Source organism: Neopelma chrysocephalum, unplaced genomic scaffold (genome assembly GCF_003984885.1).
Source record: "Neopelma chrysocephalum unplaced genomic scaffold, ASM398488v2 Primary Assembly neopelma1_103b, whole genome shotgun sequence".
Lineage (NCBI taxonomy): Eukaryota > Metazoa > Chordata > Aves > Passeriformes > Pipridae > Neopelma > Neopelma chrysocephalum.
In genome coordinates, this window is record NW_020897767.1 from 3,657,571 (window position 1) to 3,677,357 (window position 19,787).

The 19,787-nt window shown below is 38.4% G+C and overlaps 1 protein-coding gene across 8 annotated transcripts in view; it reads left to right on the forward strand.

Moving 5' to 3' along the window:
- The window catches only part of GTDC1 (glycosyltransferase like domain containing 1), a 181,218-nt gene that overhangs the window by 59,031 nt on the left and 102,400 nt on the right, over positions 1-19,787 (forward strand). Inside the window, exons 2-3 of one of the 8 annotated variants that reach the window (XM_027695897.1) lie at positions 11,345-11,467; positions 12,694-12,810. The exons of the other annotated variants lie outside the window; for them this stretch is intronic. Of the exons in view, the coding sequence (XP_027551698.1) occupies positions 11,364-11,467; positions 12,694-12,810 (221 nt within the window). The 5' untranslated portion in view covers positions 11,345-11,363. The remainder of the gene's footprint in view (positions 1-11,344; positions 11,468-12,693; positions 12,811-19,787) is intronic. 8 annotated transcript variants of the gene reach the window in all.

The following is a 19,787-nucleotide window of genomic DNA, read 5'->3' on the forward strand; positions in this document are numbered from 1 at the left end:
GAAATGTATCCAGTGAGTTCAATCACATTGAAGGGTTCAAACCGTGCTTCCCAGATCAGGTTGAAAGGTGGCACAGATGTGAAGGCTCCAAGCTTCCCCACGTGCCCTCTGATGTATCTGTTAGCAAGTCTGATTTATCAGTGTCCTGCTCAGGGTGACCTGGAGGATTAAGGGAGCAGTTTTATCTTAATGACGGTCTGGTTCCATAACGTGCCAGCAACTGTGGGTGTCAATTATGCATTTATGTAAGTGGCAAATTTCCATCAGGTAGAACCTGGACTGATAAAAGCAGCTATTTAGGTCAACAAGATAGCTATCACGTAGTGAGAATCAGTCACTCCAGAACCAAGGTGTCTCTAAACCCAGCAGTTTTGCTTGGCCTGCCTGATCAGTTGAGATGTGGTGAGATGATTGTCTGGAGCAGTGAGATACTGTCCTGCTCAGAACACGCAACTGAGCATCATGGGGGAACTTTACACCTTCATGGAGAGACACTGTTCATGCACAGGGTTATTTTAGCACAAGCAGCTGCTTTTCAGCAGCAGGATGAACTGCAGCAGGAGTCCGAGCACACCTGGATGATGTGCTAACTAGTTACAGTTCAAAACTGGATCTGGTGTTTGTTACCAGGAACAAGTAGGTGCTTCCTGAGGAAGGAATATCATTTTTCAAGAGTAGATTTCTGCTATAGGAGGCTGCATTTGAACAGTGTTACTCAACATAGTCTCTAATCCATTTTGGAACACTTACTATATAAATGTACACCTTTCCTGTGCCTGCTCTTGGCTCCCATTTAAAATAATCTCCCATCCCAAGCCAAACGTTATAATTAATTTTCCCTGATTTGTCTTGTGCGAGGCTTTTAGTGTTGGTTTCCTCTTGCTTTCTTTTTGCAACAGTTTTGTTTTGGAGGAGTGTACATGACAAACTGTTATGTAAATTTGTCTTGTATCACAACCACATCCTCCAACGCATCGCAATGTTATCTGTGTTCCTTCAAGGTCAGCAGCCCAAGCTGTCCAGCACTAACTGTATTAAACTAATCAGACATCACTCATAGACATACACTTCATTAGTTTAACTTACAGTTACATTGACCTAAGATAACTTAACTCCAATTTGTCAAGTAACCCACATCTCGGGGGAAGGGGGAGGGAACGCTGACAAAAAAAAAAAAGGCAAAATCCCACAAAAAAACCAACAACCCAACAAAAAAACCTCAACCCAGCAGCCTGAAAACTCACTTGAAGTTAATAAACTTGCAATCTGTCATAGACTTATGTGCAAATATAACCCTTACTGACAGCAAATAAATCTGATCTAACCAATGGAGCATCTTAAAGAGAGGAAAGCTTTTCCTTTGCTGGTGCTGTTTGGGTTGGAGCAGAGAGGATCAAACAGTCAAAGTTGACAAAGATGGAGTGTTTAAAAAAGTTTGTACCTTCTCCTCGCAGGCAGCATAAAATTCTAGGATCAAGGGCTGATGTGACTGGTGAGAGGAAAACTGATTAGAGGTACCTTCTACTTTACTTGCACATTTTTATTGTTTGGTCCGTAATTTAATGTTTCAATTATTTTATTAAACTGAAAGTATAAGTGCATCAGACTGCAACCTACTAAGGCTGACTACTCTCTCCTATTAGAAGAAACATTGATTAAAATTAATATTGATTCTTTTATTTCTACCTTACTAATAACCACTAAAGATCTGCTTCCCAGGTAGTAGTTTGTAAAGACAAAATTCCATTGCAAACTGGGAGGACTGTGTGTTTGGAATTGCATGTTTAAATATTTCAACCTTCTTGTGAGGTCGTAGGAAATACCAAATTTGCATTATTTATAATATTGACATTATTTACAGGAAAAAAATACTTTCTTTTACAAGTGCTTTTCTTAAATGTGCTGTCTCATAAATACCTTTTTTCTGTTTGTATGTTTAATAATACAGAAAGGTTTCAGATATCCCAAGTTGAAATGCTTTTGGTAATGGAGCTGTGTTACAAAATTTTTATGTTCAAACTGTACTTTACTTCAAGATGCTGGTGTGTCTGAAAAATAATACTGGTGCTGGTAAGTCTGATATTAGATAACATTTGTAGAGAAGTAGTGTGGATATGTTTTAAAAGACTTAGACTTTTATCCATACATCTGATTATGGGAAGGAAGCATGTTTGTTAGCTTACAAATGACACTTGGTGAGTTAAGGAATAGTCTGAAAAAGTGCTTTTGAAGCAAAATATTTGGTGCAGAGTCATAGATGTTAAATTCAAATACTCTGCAGTGACCAGAGAGTTGATGTGATGAACTTGTTAATAGTTTTATCAGAGAACAGACGTGTCCTCCCTTAACCAAGAATTAAAGCAGGGTTGGTAAGGAGTGGGGCATTTAATGTTACTTTTGTGAGCTGTGCGGGTGATATCTTGGTGTGTGATAACATTATGTTCCTAGGAAGGAGGAGACCTACCCAGAATTGTAACAGGGAGAAGGAATCCTCACCCTCCACAGGGAACACCCGTAGTAGCTGTTACAGAAGGTATTGGACACTTAGTATTTGATGTGCAGCACTGCATGGATTTATATTAATTCCCTGATGCGAAGTTCAGGCTGTGTTTGTCTAGAAAAGTGTTGCTTTTCTGTTTTCATGGCTTTGTTGAGCAGTGTGTTGTTAAACCAGCTCATGTCTTCATTCATCTCCTGAAAGGAGGACAGGAGCCCTGATGAATGGGAAGCTCAGGCACACACAGTCCTTCCAGCGTGGAAGGCCAGAAGGAGAATTTAAAGGTGGATCACTTGGCTAGTGAACTTGAAGGGGTCTAACAGATTGATGTACAGCAGCCACAGAAGTGAGCATTTCTAGGAGCTGTCTTAATTGCTGGACAGTCCCACAAGATTTTTCCTTAATTGGAAATAAGGTGCTTGTTTGGACGTTGTGTTGCTACAAGGAGTTTCACCCTTGTGGTGGCAATTTCCAAAATCTCAGCATTTGAAATGTACCAAAAAAGGGCAGAATTTCTGTCTGCTTCCTCTAGACAAGCTTTTCAGCAATCTTAGAGTTTTGTTAGCAGTTGATGGGATTTTATCATCTCCATTCCATGAATTCGGAAGGTCCAGCAGAGAGCCGTGACCTCTTCAGGCTCCTGGCACTCTGCAGAGTTGCTGTGGTGTCTGCTTTGTCTCCCAACTTCCTTCAGACAGCTTAAACTCTTTGATAAATGAAGATGTCTGATCCTTAGCCTAAAGATGTTTTCCGTAGCACATAGTGACTATTCTGTAATTCTAGAAAGCACATAACAAAAAGAATTTTTTTTGGCCTTTTTTTTCCTTCTTAACTCAAGGAAAGTTCTCAAATTTGAAAATACCATTGCACAATTTAATGAAAAAAAATCACTCTTCTTTTTCCCGTAATTCTTTTCTTTATTACCATGAACAATCTATTAAATTTCAAACAGTAAAAACACTTGATATGACACAGTAGAGCAAAGCAGTTTATATTTCCAGGGCTATCCTCTACAGAAAGTAATTCAAACCCCCAAAAGTTAGGACTGTAAGATTTAGATCTACAAAACAGAGAGACTAAATTCAGTGTAGCTTCCAGTTTGTTGTAGTAGCACTGCTAGATTATTTTAAATATATATGTATAAATATTATGTATAACATGCAGTATTGCCCCCCAGGTAGCTGTTCATATGAATAAAGATTTTATTTGTAACAGATTCTAGCCCTGAAACACCCCAAGGGTAAATGTTAGCATATATATACCCCTTGATATTTGACAACTATATTTTAAAGACAAACTCTGCGCTTTTTACATTTTACAAAACAGAAAACAAATCATTGTTTTCAATTAATAGAGCTCTGAAAAAAAGCCCAACCTGGGGGTGTGGTGTTCAGCAATGGGGAGTATGTTCCAAGAGTATATATTGTAGATATGGTTGGTTTTTCTTTTTTTTTATATTCTGTTAAGACTACTAGATTTAGGATTGTTTCAGATCTGATGCTTTTGTTCTATCCTGTAAGGAGAAAATACATAATTATAGAGTGAATTCTCTATTTACTGATGGACTGGTGTCACCTAAATATCTTCTTAAAAACAGTGATCCTTTAAATTTTTATTGCAATAAGTAGTTCAGTCCCACTGAAAACATAACACTGCCTGGATGTGTGAGCATTTGCAAGCTTGAGGATTTACTGTTTTCTAGATATTTCATTTTCAGAAACATTCCTGTAAGTACTTTGTCCTGGGGAAGGTGTTTGAGGATGTGACTTGAAGCAAGGCAGGGCAAATTTCACCCATTTTATTAAATCTAAATACATAGATGCCCATTCATGGTGGAAACATTTCTGCCTTTTTACACCTTTCTGCCAAATACTGGAAGTGTTTATATAATCTTCATAGGAACAGGGATAATTTTTCCTGCATTAGGGGCCTTCCTAGAATTTTGCCCCAGTAATGCTCAGGTAAGGAATAAATAAATTGTATGTGTGAGTAGTACATTAGCTAAATAAAAGATAACTGTGTACCTACAAATTAACAAAAAGTTTATCTGATAGTTTGGATTTCTTGGGCATGGTGTTTGCTTCTGTATATAGGTCAATTAAACGTGAATCTCATTTATGGCATTGACTACTAAGAGTGTGTGTTTTGGTGTTATGCTCAACTTTGTTGCATTTGAAGATGGGACGGGGCTCATCTTTTTGGAATTACTGAATAATTTTCTGCCCAGAGGTGGTCTTGGTTTCACCCCATTTCTTTGTTACTCAGTGTGAAGGAAAAAAGCATTTGGGTGTTTTAACTGCAGTTGTATGTGAGACGCAGTGGAATGTGCTCCTAGAGAGGAAGGGAACGTGCTCCTAGAGATCCCTTGTACTTGGATTACCTGACATAAAGGCATGAATATCCAAGGTGAATAAATGTAATATCAAATATCCCATAAGGACAGGGTTCAGGTCTCCTAGAAACGTAGAATCAGAGACTGGTTTGGGCTGGAGGGGACTTTAAAGTTCCACCCTTAAGGGGACCATCTTGTGTGTTCAGGGACACCTTCCACTAGACTAGGTTGCTCCAAGTCCCATCCAACCTGGCCTTGAACACTTCTTTGATTAAAAATACCATGTGGGTGTAACTCACTCATTTTTTTAGTCTCACTGGTGGGTACAAATAAGAACTTTCTCGTCTTGCTGTCGAGGTGCCCAAAGGAAGGTACAGGAGACGCTGCTTCACTCTGAGCTCTTCTTTTATGCTCCCCTGCTGAATAAAGGGTCATTACTTCTTTAATTTCATTAGTGCTAAACTTGCTTGCATTTTTTTTTTCCCTGAGCAGACCCATGGAGTTCACCCAGGTTAGTTCACACGGGCTGGTGCAAACGCACACACGTTTGTCCTGCCCACGCTCCGGAGGAGCTGGCTGGGAGCTATCTCCGCTCCGGGGGCCAGATGGCCATCCTAGCACCATGTTGAGCCTAAACCAATAAACCCCACCAAGATACGAGACACAGGCGCCATGTACTGAGCTAAAACAACTTTGTGACTTCTGACCAGAGCTGGCTGGTGTCCAGCCAGCTTCGAGTGTAAGCAAAGAGAATATACGTCCATATGGAACGGCACGGAGCTCCACCGCTCAGCACAGATGATGCTCTCCACTGCTGTAGCCCCGGATAATAGAGGGTGTCCCAGCCTGGATAACGGGTGTGAAATTCTCTCTGGTGAGGGAGAACTTGGAGGCCATCTGACGCTGGGAAAACGTAACGTGGGAATGCATGCGTAAAACTGGGGTTTGTTTGATTTAGGTTAATGTCGCCCAAAACCTGTTCTGGAAGCTTCCTCTGAAAATGTTAATGTTCGGAGAGAACTTGTGAAGAGGAGCATATTGTCAGATGGATTTGAGAATGGTTTTTATCAGAACGCTGATATAAACCAAGGTGGTGTTAAAAGTTGACCAAAAAAAGTGGTTTAAAATCTACAACTGGTTTATTTTTTTTTAATTGAGAATTTTAATTGAAAAGTGTAAATAAAAGTAAATTATTAAATCGTTGGTAAAAAAAAACTAATTTGGTAAAAAAACCCTAATGTAGTAAAAAATGAAGTAATCCAGTAAAAAAATTAAGGAAGGTCCAAGGGCAAAATCATTTCCTATTGAGGATAACAGCACTGCTGTGGTTTCTCTGCTCACAACCAGCCTGTTAAAATTTCCTTTTCAGTGTGATGGAGAGAGGCTGCCTGAAAGTTTTTGTGAAGCTGGTGAAGGAGGTGGGATCTCCTTTTTGGGGCAGATGAATTCCCTTGCTCTGTGGTGCTGAGGGGCCAGAGGTAATGTTTTGGTGCTCCAAGATTTAAGAACAAATGTTTTTATTCTTAGCTCTGGCTGCCTTAAAAGTTCAGAGGGGGGGATCCAATAAGAACAACAAAAAAAATCCTTGAAGAAACAGGACAAAAAAAAATTCCCAAGTAAACTACCTGAAATTTATTCAGGCAGACAGCAACGTGATCTTAAACATTCACTTTGCATTAATCAACTTTGCCTCAGATAAAATGCTGGCAGATGGTAGCTATTCATTTTAAAAGTGACACGTTTTCTTTACGTTTTTGTGTGGAAACCCCCACATGCACTCTTCCCTCCAAAAACTTTACTTGGTTAATTTGTCCAACATGCCTTTTTTTTTTTTTCTTTTTCCCCCTAAATACCCCCCCATTATTAGGCAATTTCACAATTTGGATGGTTAAAAGAGGCTTTAGATGAGTTTAAATGCAGGCTCCCTCCTTTGAAGTCTGGGGAAGAATATATAGGAGCTCAAATTTGGCAGAAATAAGATGGGAATGATGAAGACGATGCGGGGAGAGGTGCGGGGCCAGGAAGGACCCTGGTTGGGACTGCTGGGTGATCTATCCAAAGTGCTAATGTGAAATGGCAGTTGTCTGTTTGATGTGTAAAAGATTTGCTGAAATTTCAGCAAAATATTCTGATGAGACAAGGAAAGAACAGTCTGGGTTTTCAAACCCTAGCATGTGTTTTCCTTTATGTTCTCAAACGCTGGGTGAAATCCTTATTTTTCTTTCTAAAATGAATTTTATGAATCACCTGGAGAATTGATATTTACATTGCTGGCAGTAAAATGTAATGAAATTGTGCATTATGATTCAGTATTTCTGCACTTAGGATTTTAATGAGGATTTTATCTGTCCTTTTAAATGGTTGCTGTGTATATATTTTATTTCTAGATTAGTTATGGATTACATTTCTATTTCCAAATAACAAACATATACGCTACTATATTATAAAGAATATGATACTTTCCACAATTCATTGTCATTCCAGCCCATAACACTAATTTGATCTTCCAAAGGGAAAGTAAAAAAAGCTTTGGTTTGCATCTAATAAAGGGAAAAATATTGATTTTTTTTTTTTTTTACTACTTTTCTGCTTTTACTCCTAATCTTAATTTTTTTTTCCAGCTAAGAAGTAAATAATACAAATTTTGTCAGATACTTGGTTTGCACATGGTTTGGATTTATAGCTCTGTATTCCAGTGTCATAAATAACTAGTTTTCTTAATGAGTACTCGCAGCTTGGCTGGGTTTTGTAAATTGATATGTAATGACAAGGAATTTTACATTTTTTTAGCAAAACAGTTTTGGGAAAAGACCTACCTTAACACACACACACATACACATAAACACATGTTATATGTATGTATATATATATATAAGTAATTTTTTTTTTTTTGGTCAAGCATTAACCTGACCCGAACATATTAAAATTTGAAAGTTTTCATTCAGGTAGTTGTGACATCTCAGTTTCCAGTCTACAGCAGACCAGGTATTCAGTTACCTTTACTTACCTATTTCAGCCCATGTACCTGTACCTGAGAGCCAGGTTGGATGGGGCTTGGAGCAACCTGCTCTAGTGGCAGGTGCCCATGGCAGGGGGTTTGGAATTAGATGATCTTTAAGGTCCCTTCCAGCCCAAGCCATTCTGGGATTCTATTTCCACATGTGCTTTTTTATGTCAGCTGTGGACAGGTGACATCTGTAGATGTGTCCATGAGTATCAGTGTGGATTTCTAAGGTGCTTTCCAGGTCCATGTTCACTCTAAAAAATGTGCCCAAAGGTGTTTTCTGTTTTTATCTTCTTGATTCCTGTGGGATTACAAATGTGTGCAGATTTATAATGTGCATGTGACTGAAGCAACACGTCTTGATAGGGCTGTGGATAGGCAGCGGAGGGAAATGATGCTCCTGGGCCTAATTCCACACAGCACATTATTTCAGTGGTTTTTACTTCAAACAAGGTGTAGTCTGGCTTTTTAAGGACTGAATGTCCATAAGGTGAGGTTGGAGTCCATTAAAAGCTCTCCAGGAGCATCATGTCCTGGTGTAGTTTCATCCAAAGAACCCAGTTCATAATCTTGGAGACCACTCTGGTGTGAAGTGAGTCCTGCTGGGTGAGGATGGCTGTGAGATGGATGGTTGCCTCATAAATGCTATTCTGTGTCAAACAGAAATGCTAATCTAAATTGACCCATAAAACACTTAATTCTGTGGGTTACAGCATAGTTTCTTCTCTAAACATGCAGCACATACCTAGGCAGGAGCTTGATTACAATCTCTGTGCCAAATCACGGTGCAATGGAATATGTTTAATTTAAGATGGACTTCTTACTCCCCCAAAACCACAGTTTGATCCATTTATTTCCTCCTCCTCTTCCCTTTTATACAGCCTGAGTATCTTGGGATGATACCTGTAATTGGTAGGCTTTGAGTCATTATGGTGATGAGTTTAACTTCCCTTAAAAAAATTTGAATACATAAATTGTGTCTAATAATTTGAATATCTTTGAATACAAAGCAACTAAAAGGAGGGTTTTTTTGTTCATCATTCTATAACGAAGATTTCTGCAATCTCCTTATTCCCTTGGGCAGTATTTTCCCTTTCTTGCCTTTGTCTTTTGTCCCTGTCTTTTCCTCCCTTCCTCCTGCACATCTCCTCTGATGGTCCAGTGGACACAGTCATTTTAAAGAATGCTTTCCATTTCAGAGCACTTACTGGGTTTATTGTTTATGTTTTTATAACCTTGCCTACTTATTCATCACTTTTTGTTTCAGCTCTCTTAATTTCCATTTTACTTGTTGCACACTTGAACTTCTGTTTCTGCCCAGTTGCAGCTTGAAGAAAGAATGAGGGAAACAGCAGTGGACACAACATCAAAAGCAAATATATGATTTTCTTGTTGCAGAATTAATGGAAGAATTTATTCCTGTTACCAGTATTATTTCTAATAATTAAATGAGGAGAAATGTATTTAGAGTGGGGCAGATGCTTCTCTCACACCATCTTACCTGATAGACATACTTCAGGGCTTTAAACTAGTGATTTATCAAATGGTTTAAAAAGAAAAGGTGTAAGTTATTATAGGTAAAACAATAGAAAATTTATTTCAAGTTTAGTTTTTCTTGCAGTTAATGGTATTCCTACTGACTTTTGTTTATGTGTTTTCTTTGTGTGCAAATATTTTTTAACATAACATACTCTACATAAAATTATGTGTATCTGTTTGGAATATGGAAAAATCTTCATGTAATTAAGTATTATGTAGTAACATGAAGAAATTTTTGAACACGTCTGTTTATATATGGAAGAATTAAAAAAATTGAAGGGGAGTAATTTGAGAACATCTGCAATTTCTTATTTATGTAAGAGAATATCCCATTTTTAATTAAAGATGGAATTTAAGAATGATAAATGGGACCATTATCTAGTAACAGTTAGTTTGCAGGCATTTTTTTCCCAGTTATCACACATAGCAACATCTCTGTGTTTAAACCTCGAGGAACAGAATTATTTTAAATTATTTTAATTCAGATATTTCCTGGTAATCAATTTTATCAAAAACATAACAGCTCAAAATGTTATATTTCAAATTAATTTGGAGTAGTACTGCTAAAGATGCTGAAACTACCCAAGAAGAGGAAATGAATTTTGGTGGAAATTGTAACAATGGCGTTATCTTTTATTTTGTTTTGTTTTATTTAGAACGTAATGATTCCTAAATTAACTTAGATGAAGAATTTCCTTGCTATAGCTATACTGTAATAAAACTGTATAGGAGCTAAAATTAAATGTATTTTCTGAAGTAAGGACTTGGTTACAGAGTCTTTACCTACTCTAGACAGTTGTGTTGCCATCTACTCAAGGTAGAATCTGGTTTGCAGTAGAATTGACTCTTCTGAGGTTTAAGACTGGCCCTGCAGAGGGTCTTGTGGCTCCAGCCTAGTCTGGAACCAGTTTTCGGTGGTTTCTGTGGCTGTTGAAGCATTCAGGACTGAAGTGCTTTAAAGACAGGTCTCAGGTCTTGCCCAAAAAGACAGAAGCTCTGCAGGCAGAGGTGGTAGGAAGGAATGTGAGAAAAGACAAATTTCCAGAAAAGACTTTGGAAAACCAGAGTCTAAATTATTCAAAACTGCACCATGAGTTAGAAATGGTAAAACCTACATTTTCTTCCATTTTTTAAATCATGGAGTAGAGAACCTAGAGAGTGGTCTTGCCTTGAATTAATACTCAGTCTGTTATAAATAGACTGAAAAATACTTTGATATAGTTTTACATATCAATACAGAAAAAAAATAGTAGATTTTAATCCTAGACTCATAGAATTGCTAAGTTTGGAAAAGACCTCTGAGAACATCAAATCCAAGCATTAACCATGTAATGCTATAATGAGTGGAATATAAGTTCAGCATTAAAAGCCAGCATCTGTACTTTCAAAATACTAATTTCCAACGCTAACAGCTGCATGGAAGGTCGTTGACATCGTGGAGTGCGTGGGGTCTCTGGGGCTCAGCGTGTTTGAAGTCAATATTTATGGTGCCTCTGTACCTCCTGTCATTAGCAGGAGGTTTTCAAGGGACTGTTCTCAGATTATATTTTGCACATGGCTCTTGTTTTCCTAGATACTGATTGGAAAAAAATGAAGGATATAATAGTTTTCCTGTCCGTTGATGGGTGATGAGACCAACATGTTCAGGCCATGGGTGGAATCGGGGTGAATGAATTGGTGGCAGGGAGGGAGTTTGAGAAGCTTGTGTGCTTCCTGCATTTTTAAGGAGTATAAGGGATATTTCAGCTGTTGTGATGAAGCTCAGCAGCTGCTCTGCAAACTCCTAATGGAACAGGGGCCTGAGTTTTCTTTATCTTGAATGTTTGTCTCTGACCACGGATGCTGCTGGGGCTCTGCATTTCTCTTAACTGCTAGTCCTTGAATTACAGGATTGATATATAGTAATAAAAAGAATGGGTTTTATTGGATAAGAGGGGACTTGGAGGTAATATTGTTGCCTCTTCATTGCTAGGTACACACTAAGACTGTGAATGATGAAGAGGAAGGTACAAAAGCTGTGTGCACCAAGCAAATGCTTTGCTGTGGAGGAAAACAACTTTGCAGCCATGCTCTGGGTTGTTACAGCACGACTATGGTATTTGCCTTCCCCTTATCACTTTTTTGCGGTGTGTTTTGATCCATCCATCCATATTTTATTTTAATTTTTATTTTATTTGAATCTTATTTTATATATTTATTTTGCCTCCCATCATGTGGCTTAAAACTGTAACTTCATTAACTCGTGCACATAACATCTTTAATTTTGTCTTGAAAATACAGAGGGGTGTTTAGTGTGAGCAGTAGAGTATTTAAGGTAGAATATTTCATGTTTTTGCAGATTGCCAGTATTACATGCCAGAGCAGCCTTCTGACCATGAAGCCCAACCACACTTGTTCTATTAGCTGCACTTAAGAAGTATTTGTTTAGTTTTTTCCTCAGATGGGTAACCAATATGGAACATTCTGTCCACAGAAGTCTTATTAAAGAGGTTAGACCATCCTGCTAATTAGGAAAAACTAATTAGGCAGATTGTTGAGCCTGTAACCAGAATTTTATATTTTAATGGATTTTGAAATGCAGTGTACTCTCTTTTCCTATTGTAAAACACAGTTTTTTCTTTTAAATGTCTAGAAACAGTCTTTTTGAGGAAATTATGCACTCAGAATAAGAAAGCAGTAACAATTTATGAATTTATTAAATAAACTGTATGAGAATATATGCTGTAAAATTGGTGAAACCATTAATTCATACCAGCCTCTTATTGTGGCAGACAGAATTGTTTGGTTACCTTCCTGTTGGTAGGTTTCAAGTTTTAACTGCCCCACAGAGGACTTGGATTAAGTTCATATGAAGAAACAATGTAATTTGTGGCTGCGTTAAAATTAGATCTAGATGGTACAGAACTCACAAATTACTCTTTGGCTACTTCAAGCTAAAATTCAGTGACCGCTGTTTCCCTGAGTCTTGGGAAGTTTATCATGTTCAAAACTGGATCCAACCCATTTTTAAGTGTTCTTGTAGTGCTGTGAGAGACTTTTGGTCTGGAAGCTGAAAAATAAGCCCGTTCTCAGCTGTGGGGTGACCTGGGAGCAAAACCATTGGGATTGGTTGGGTTTTCATGGTTCACATCTTAATTCCTGGTTTACAAGGTGCCATGTGGAAAGCAAGGGGTGTTTGTGGCTGGAGAGAAAAAGTCTCCCCGGAATTGAGATACACTTAAAATATATGTATTTAAATGGGTTTCTCCTTAACGTCTGCTTTTGAACTCTTTTTCAACTATGCCCTGCTACAAACTTTAATTAGTCTTAACCTTTTTTCAGGCTTGTCATTCTGCATTTTGCAAAATGCTTTGGCTTGTGGAGAAGCTGTGTAGCCGGGGGGCCCTGGGCAGTGACCTGCAGTCTGTCTCAGGACCATCCTCTGAGATGTAATTCAAGGTACAGATGTTGGAATTGGTGAGACGAGGTTGACGGCCATCTGGAAGGTGGCCATCTGCTCCTTTCCTGCAGGAGCAGAGTGCCATGCTTTTGGGGGGTCCCTGCCCCTTCTTGTCACATCCTGAGTCAAGACGATTCAGAATTGAGTCTTTGAAGCCTGATTTGGGAATATTGGCTGGCCAAGTGCTTGGCACTTAGAGATGTAAGGGGCTAGAAAGGGGAAAACAAGTACTTGTAGACAAGTAAGATTTAGAAATGAGCTGTGTGAAAGGACTTCGGCAAAACAGTGAAAGTTTAAGGTCATGTAACTCAGGTCTGGAAATGTGGAAGAAGAAACCAGGGAGCAAAGGGAAGTGAAACTTGCTCTGCTGATAGAAAACTGATGGAAATGCCTTATTGGAACATGGAGCTTGCTGATTATTTTACTAATGCATCAGGAAATATGTAGAGTCAGTACAACATGAAAGCAAAACTATGAATACAGGGACTGGAGGATGGAGCAATTGTGTCCCCTTAAAGGAAAGCCTTCCTCCTTCCAGTCCAAGGAGGCTGAAACAAAGACAAAAATATTGCAAGACTTGTTTTTGTGGTGTCACCCTCTGCCACCACCAGGCCTCCTATATTTGCTGGAGTGTCAGCTCTGGCTTTGGTGAGTCAGATTTGTGTTGAGCATCTGTGGTGACCTGGAGATTCTCACCCTTCCAACGCTCCTGCAGTTTAGTCTTCAGCCTGAAATCTGGGGCTATTATCCACCAGACAGGTCTAGGTAGTCAGCATGATGTCATGTCTCTTCAGCAGTTTATGGAACAGGGCTGAAATTTATGCCAATAAATATTTTAAATTGTTTTTGTTTGGCTTCTTGAGGAGAAGAATTTCCATAGGTGAGAGGTTATTTTGCAAGCAACTCCACTGTATGATAGATCACATGGATGGTTTCAGTATGTGGGAAGCTTGTATCCCTTCAGTGTCATAGGTTGGAATTGTTACAGGCACTTAACAGCTTTACAGGTTCTTGTTTAATTACTGGTCATTATTCTGAAGTGGATGACTCATCTCATTTAGCCTGAAGCAATGGGAGGTGTTCTGGCCCTCTATATAATTCTACACATACGTGTTTTTGATCCTTAGAACCACAAAAATGTCTATTTTCCTTTTGCATGTCTCATTTCCTGGGATAATATGGAGAAAATGGATTGGAGAGGGGCTATGGAATGAGAGAAGGCATGTTGGGAACAAATTGGCATTGATCTGGATGGCTCTTGGTGCACACATGAACTCTGCCCATTCAGTTCTCACCTGGAAGGACCTGCTTGGCTCCATCTTATGGCTTGTCCTTAATGTCATTCCTGCTATTATTAATACTGTAATAAATTAATTATCTATTAGCCTATGCTTCTATAATGGTATTTCAGTTTAGGAAGCTGTTTAATGGCAGGAAAACATGAAATTTCTGTGCTATACAGTGTTCTGTCATGGTAATATGTTAGAAGTTAACATTAAAACTCGTTCTGGTTTCACTGTCACCAGCTTTTCTTCCCTCAGTTCAGGCTGTGTGTCCTTTGCTGTGACATTCCATGTGTCCTGGTAGAGATCCACTGCAGAAATAGAGGCTTTGAATTTACCAGTCTGTATCAGGAGATAGCACTTGGTCTTGTTGCACTGAGATCTAAATAAATTTGCACTGATCTCAATAAATGGGGATGTTTTGAACCTTGACTTTCTAATGCTTCGCAGTTGGGTGTTTTTTTCCCTGCTTTGTCAAGGAGGATGACTGTAGTTAAGACCATGAGCTGATTACTCCCTGTATTAGATAATAATTTTAATGTGGGAGGGATATTAAGAAGAATAGATGTGAATGCTCTTGGAAAACTCTTTATGGAATAAGGTTTAAGCACTGCTGTTAATAGGATGCACGTTCCCTTTCATGCTGAGTCAGATAGAGCTTGGCTGTATACCCAGGACAGAAATCAAGGAGGCCTTAGAGACACTTGCAAAACATATGGTGACTCTGCTGTCTTTAAAATGTGTCATTATTGCTGTGGTGCACTGGCGCCCCTGGATTTTAGGTGGGCAGTAGTTGGAGTTTAATTAAAGGCCAGCCCTGTTTCCATCTAAGATACGTCTCTGTGAAGCACCTCGTTGTTTCCCCACATCATGTGTTTGTCTTATGATGTGCCAGTGGCAAATAATTATGAGTTTGACCTAAATCTTAAAAACCTGCCTGCGTTTGAGTATCCATGTGCAGTGGTAGAGGCTGCTGGGCAGAGGGGCTGGCTGGAGGACAAGAGGTGGTACAGGAGGGTTGTTGGGTGTCCTCACGGAAAGCCAGGACACCAGTGATCTAGTAATCCTTGCTTTTTTTTGGGGAATCATCATTAGAGATGCAATATCTGTTTTCATTGAAAAGCTAATTTGATGGATGGATGTTTTTTTCCCTACCAGTGACATTTTAAGAAGAATCTAAAGGTTTTTGGGGGTGGCTGTTGAAGTTTGTTGAAGTCTCTTTAAGATGGCAAAGTAGGGATTAGGAATTGGAGTCAGCCTTTTACAAGATAAGATCTTGTAAAAGTATTTTTTTGTTTGGTGGGTGTTTTTCGGTTGCAAAAGCTTTTTCTGGATTATGTAACTGGACAAGATGCTGCAAGTCTAGTTTATATTTTATGGAATGCTCTAAAGGATAATTTGGGGGATGGTTGTGACAGGGGTCATGATAGTAGAAAGGACAGAAATTAGGATTTTTTTTTTTTAGGGTTCTGAATTTTATTTTTGTAAACTTCTTAAAACGTTAAGGTTGATTTGTGATAGTCTACTATCAACAGTTTTGTTCTTCTGATGTTAGTTGGTCAACTCTAGAACAACTCTCCTGTTGTTCCCAGCAGCTCTTCATAGAAACTTTCCCCAACTGAAACATTCTTAAGAGTCTTTCATGATGAAAGCCCTTAAAATTAAGATAAAATTTATTTGTTTATTTATTTATTGTATTTTCCCCTGTGTTGGCATATGAATGTCGTTTTAACTTACTGACATTTCCCCATTTCAGATTATTTTCTACCTCTGCATATTATGTGATTTTTTGTTCAAGTGAATGGCAAGATGATGTATGACACACTTGAGATGGTATTGAGCAGAGTATAGTTGGAAAATTGCAGTGATAATTTTCTTTTTACATCTCAAACTTACACACCATTGAGGGGATGAAAAAAAAGAAGAAGTGTCACAGCAACTCAAGAAAAAGCATAAGGGGAAACCTCGAAAAATTACAGGGAAATTTCCATAACAGATACACAAGTAGTGCTGCTTTAATAATGATTTCCTGTCATGAACTATTTTTATCATTTGCCTGCTCTCTGACGTGGCATTCTATTAAACATTTTTGAGAGCCATGTTTTAATAAGATTAAGCTCAAGGAAACCGATAGGTATCTGTTTGGCTCATGACTTGTGCTTCTGTTTCTGATTTAGTCACAAGACTATTGTTGCTGGAATCTTTTAAACCCCATTTTGCTTCCACTTGCAGCCGGTGTGGGAGCCTGGAGGTTGTGTGCCAGGGATTTTCATGATATACACACAGGGCGCGTTATGGAATTATTCTGTAAATTAAAGAAGACTGATACAAACTGTGTCTTTTCCTCATGTGATTAAATAGCTAAAAATAACCATCTATTTTTAGTTTCAAGCGTTGTAATGTTTCTTAGGAACAAACTCACCCAACGCCGTGTGCTAGGAAAGGCTGACCATGAATAATGCTGGATTCTGAGGTACTTCTGGAAAACAAAAAATACTTAATAAAAGTGGAAAATCTTATGTTATTTTATATAGTGTGCAATGTACTAATGCTTCCCATACAAGAAGTATAATGAGGATAAAATATAAATACATATATTTTTAACTTTGATATTTCCACGTTGTTCAGTCGTTTTATCAAGTGAAAGCAGAAAACTTTCTAAGCAAAATTCTTATGGTCTCCAACGTTGTGCACGTCCTACAAATTTAGGAAATTACATAAAAATAGGTGCAACATAACATTTGGGATCATGGTTGTGCTTGGATATTAGTGCATTCAGCACCTCATTCGGTGGCTCAGCATCTTGGAGCAGGGGGGAGGACCAGCAGCCTGGCTTTTAAAAAGCTCTGTCTATCCATATTTTCCTAATTTCCAGAGCAAAAAAACCCCATGTATTAAATTTCTGATGACCTCTTTTGTCTGTTGCAAACACAGAGAGATTGTATTCAACAGCTTGGTTTGTATCATATCTTCTGCAGTGTATTATTTATTTGGTTGACGAGCTCGAGAACGGCGAGCCTAAGAATTAATAAAGGTTATTAGTTACTTTCCATAATAAAATTAGCTGACCTTTAAATAAGAGCATTATACAGGGGCTCTCTAAGTGGAAAAATGACAGAATGCATTTTTATCCTGGTAGCCATTTCGATTACTAAATCTTACAGTCACAATATAGAAACTGCGTGTTGTGATTAAATGTTTCTCTTGACTGTGTATTTGCAGACAACAATGAAATAAGTGGAATTTTTGTATTCAGGGCAGAATTTAACCCCGTCGGTAACAGTTTCGCCCACATCTGATATTTGGTTACATTTGAACAATACAGAAGGGGAAAAAAAAAAAAAGGAAGATGCAACTTAATTTTCTAAAAATGAGTGTCCTTTGGAAGCGACAGCCCTGGGAGTTTGCTGTGGTTTTCAGGGAGTGTGATGATATGCAGATTCCTCGAGCAGCCTGTCTTGGGTCTCTACCAGGCAGACGTGATGTACGCCCTGTAGCTGGTCACATGCAGCCCACTCTATCAGCCTGCTATTCTTCAGTCATCTGAATTCATCTATTTTTAAAGAGAGATTTGCCATAAAACCCAATATTGAAACATGAAGGGTGTGCGCCCACCTTTATTTTTAAGTTTGGAACAGGATACACCTCATCTCCAAAGTAGCTGTTAAAGCCAACTTTCTTAATTTTATTTTCTTTGTACTAAATAATGACATAACTAATTGTGCCATTATTTAGGATAGGTTTCAAAAAGGCTTTAAGGATACTCTCTATTTTTATGGTTATTTTTGAAATGTTGATAATCTATATAATGATGACATTATGGCTCAGATTTCAGGTGAGCTTCAGATTTGCTTGTGCTGCTGCACTGTACTTTTTCAGATTTTGACTAGGTCTTATAACATTTGTTGAAATCCTTACAAGATATTCATCTATTTGTAGCATCATATAGGTCTGGCTCCCCATCTGTCTCTGTTTTTCATGACGACGAGGCTCTGGTACATTTTTTTTTTACTTTAGTTCTTATTCATTGAAGCCCACTGTAATGCTGTTTCTGTCATAGCTGTTTGTCCAACAGCTTTTATTGATCATTTGGGATAAAATAAAAGATTTCTTCATAGGGAGAAGTTTTAACCAGCAATCGGTGAATTCAGTTTGATTAGATTAGTTTTCGTACCTTATAAAGCTGAATGTAATCAGTATCCATTTTATGTGCTATTAAATAAATAAATAATATAACGTGGTGCCAAAAGCTAAGAAATATTGAGGGGGGAAAAAGTTCTTACTGAAGGAATTCATACAACTTTTATATTTTAAAAGAAAGGTTATGAATCTAAAGTTCAGATTCCCTCCGAATAAATCCCTATTTAACAGGATATCCCCGAGACATTTCCCCCCCCCCCCCCCCCTTTTTTTTTTTTTTCAAATTTCTTTCCTTATTTTTTTTCTTTTTCGGTATTGGCAGCCTGACTGAAATAGTTCTCATCTGGTTTAACTAAAAATCTTTGCATTACTTGGCGGTGGTTTCTTTTGTACGTGGTGCTTTTAGAGCTCATTGAAGCCGGAGCGTACAGGAAATGCAAATCATGCAAATCATCCTCGCGCTGACGATGTACAGTGGCGTGATTGAGCAGCAGTACGTATGGCTCGTGGGCTGACCACATGAAAGGAGTCATTTAAAGACCAGATGAGCCCAAGCTGGCTTAAGTTAGACTATGTGTGAGCTTCAAAGCTTATAGAATAGCATCCTTTTTAAAAATAAATTTATTTTATTAATAACACCTGCACCGAGTTCTCGAACAGTGAGAACATGGGTAGATGAACGTTAACGTTAAATACGTGCCGGGCTTAAATCAGAAGGGCAGAATTGTTGGTTTTTTTGGTGGAAATTCAGGTATGCATCCATTCAGATCGAAGGGGAAGTCGACCGCAATCTAATACGCCGCAAAAAAAGTCCAGTTTGTCTTTGGTGTACATAAAAGCCCAACTCTTTTCTGCCTTTCAGGTAAAAATGAAAATAAATGGAAGATAAAAGGGAATTTTTTTCTGGGCGGCAGGGTTAAGAACAGGCTTTCTTGTAAGTGCTTTTGAGTGCTGAGAAGAGGGAAGTTGAGTGCTCGCTGCTTCAAATTTCTTGGTAACTGAGAAAAAAGTCCTGCATATTATTTTTATACTTCTGAAGAGCTTTTTTTCTGGAGTTTTGAGGCTGTATCCTTCCAATAAAGTGGAGTCCTTGTGTTGTGTGACTCTGAACGTTGAGGGTGCAGTGGTGGAAACACTGGGCTTCATCCAGGAACCCTTGTGAGATGGACCTGAGTGAAGTAACAGGGAAAAAATACTGGTAGAATAATGTGCATTTTTCATGTTAAAAATAATAAAATAAAAATAAAAAGAGAGTGGATGGGATAGGTAACAGTGTCTTTAAGAATATTCTTACCTTTGGTAGAACTCACCATGGGTGGCTGATTTGTTTCTAGTGGGAGTCTTATTTCCTCCATGTCTTTTTTATACAGCCCTCACTCACTTTTCTTTGGATGTTTTTAAAAGTTGAGATTCATTCAAATAATGTAACATGACACAAAGCTGGAAAATGTCAATCTTGAACTGTTTCTGTGTCATCTTGTTTAATTTTTACTTGTAACAGTAGCCCTGAGGAGGCCTGCGGTGGGACTGGGCAGGACACTGCACTCCATCAC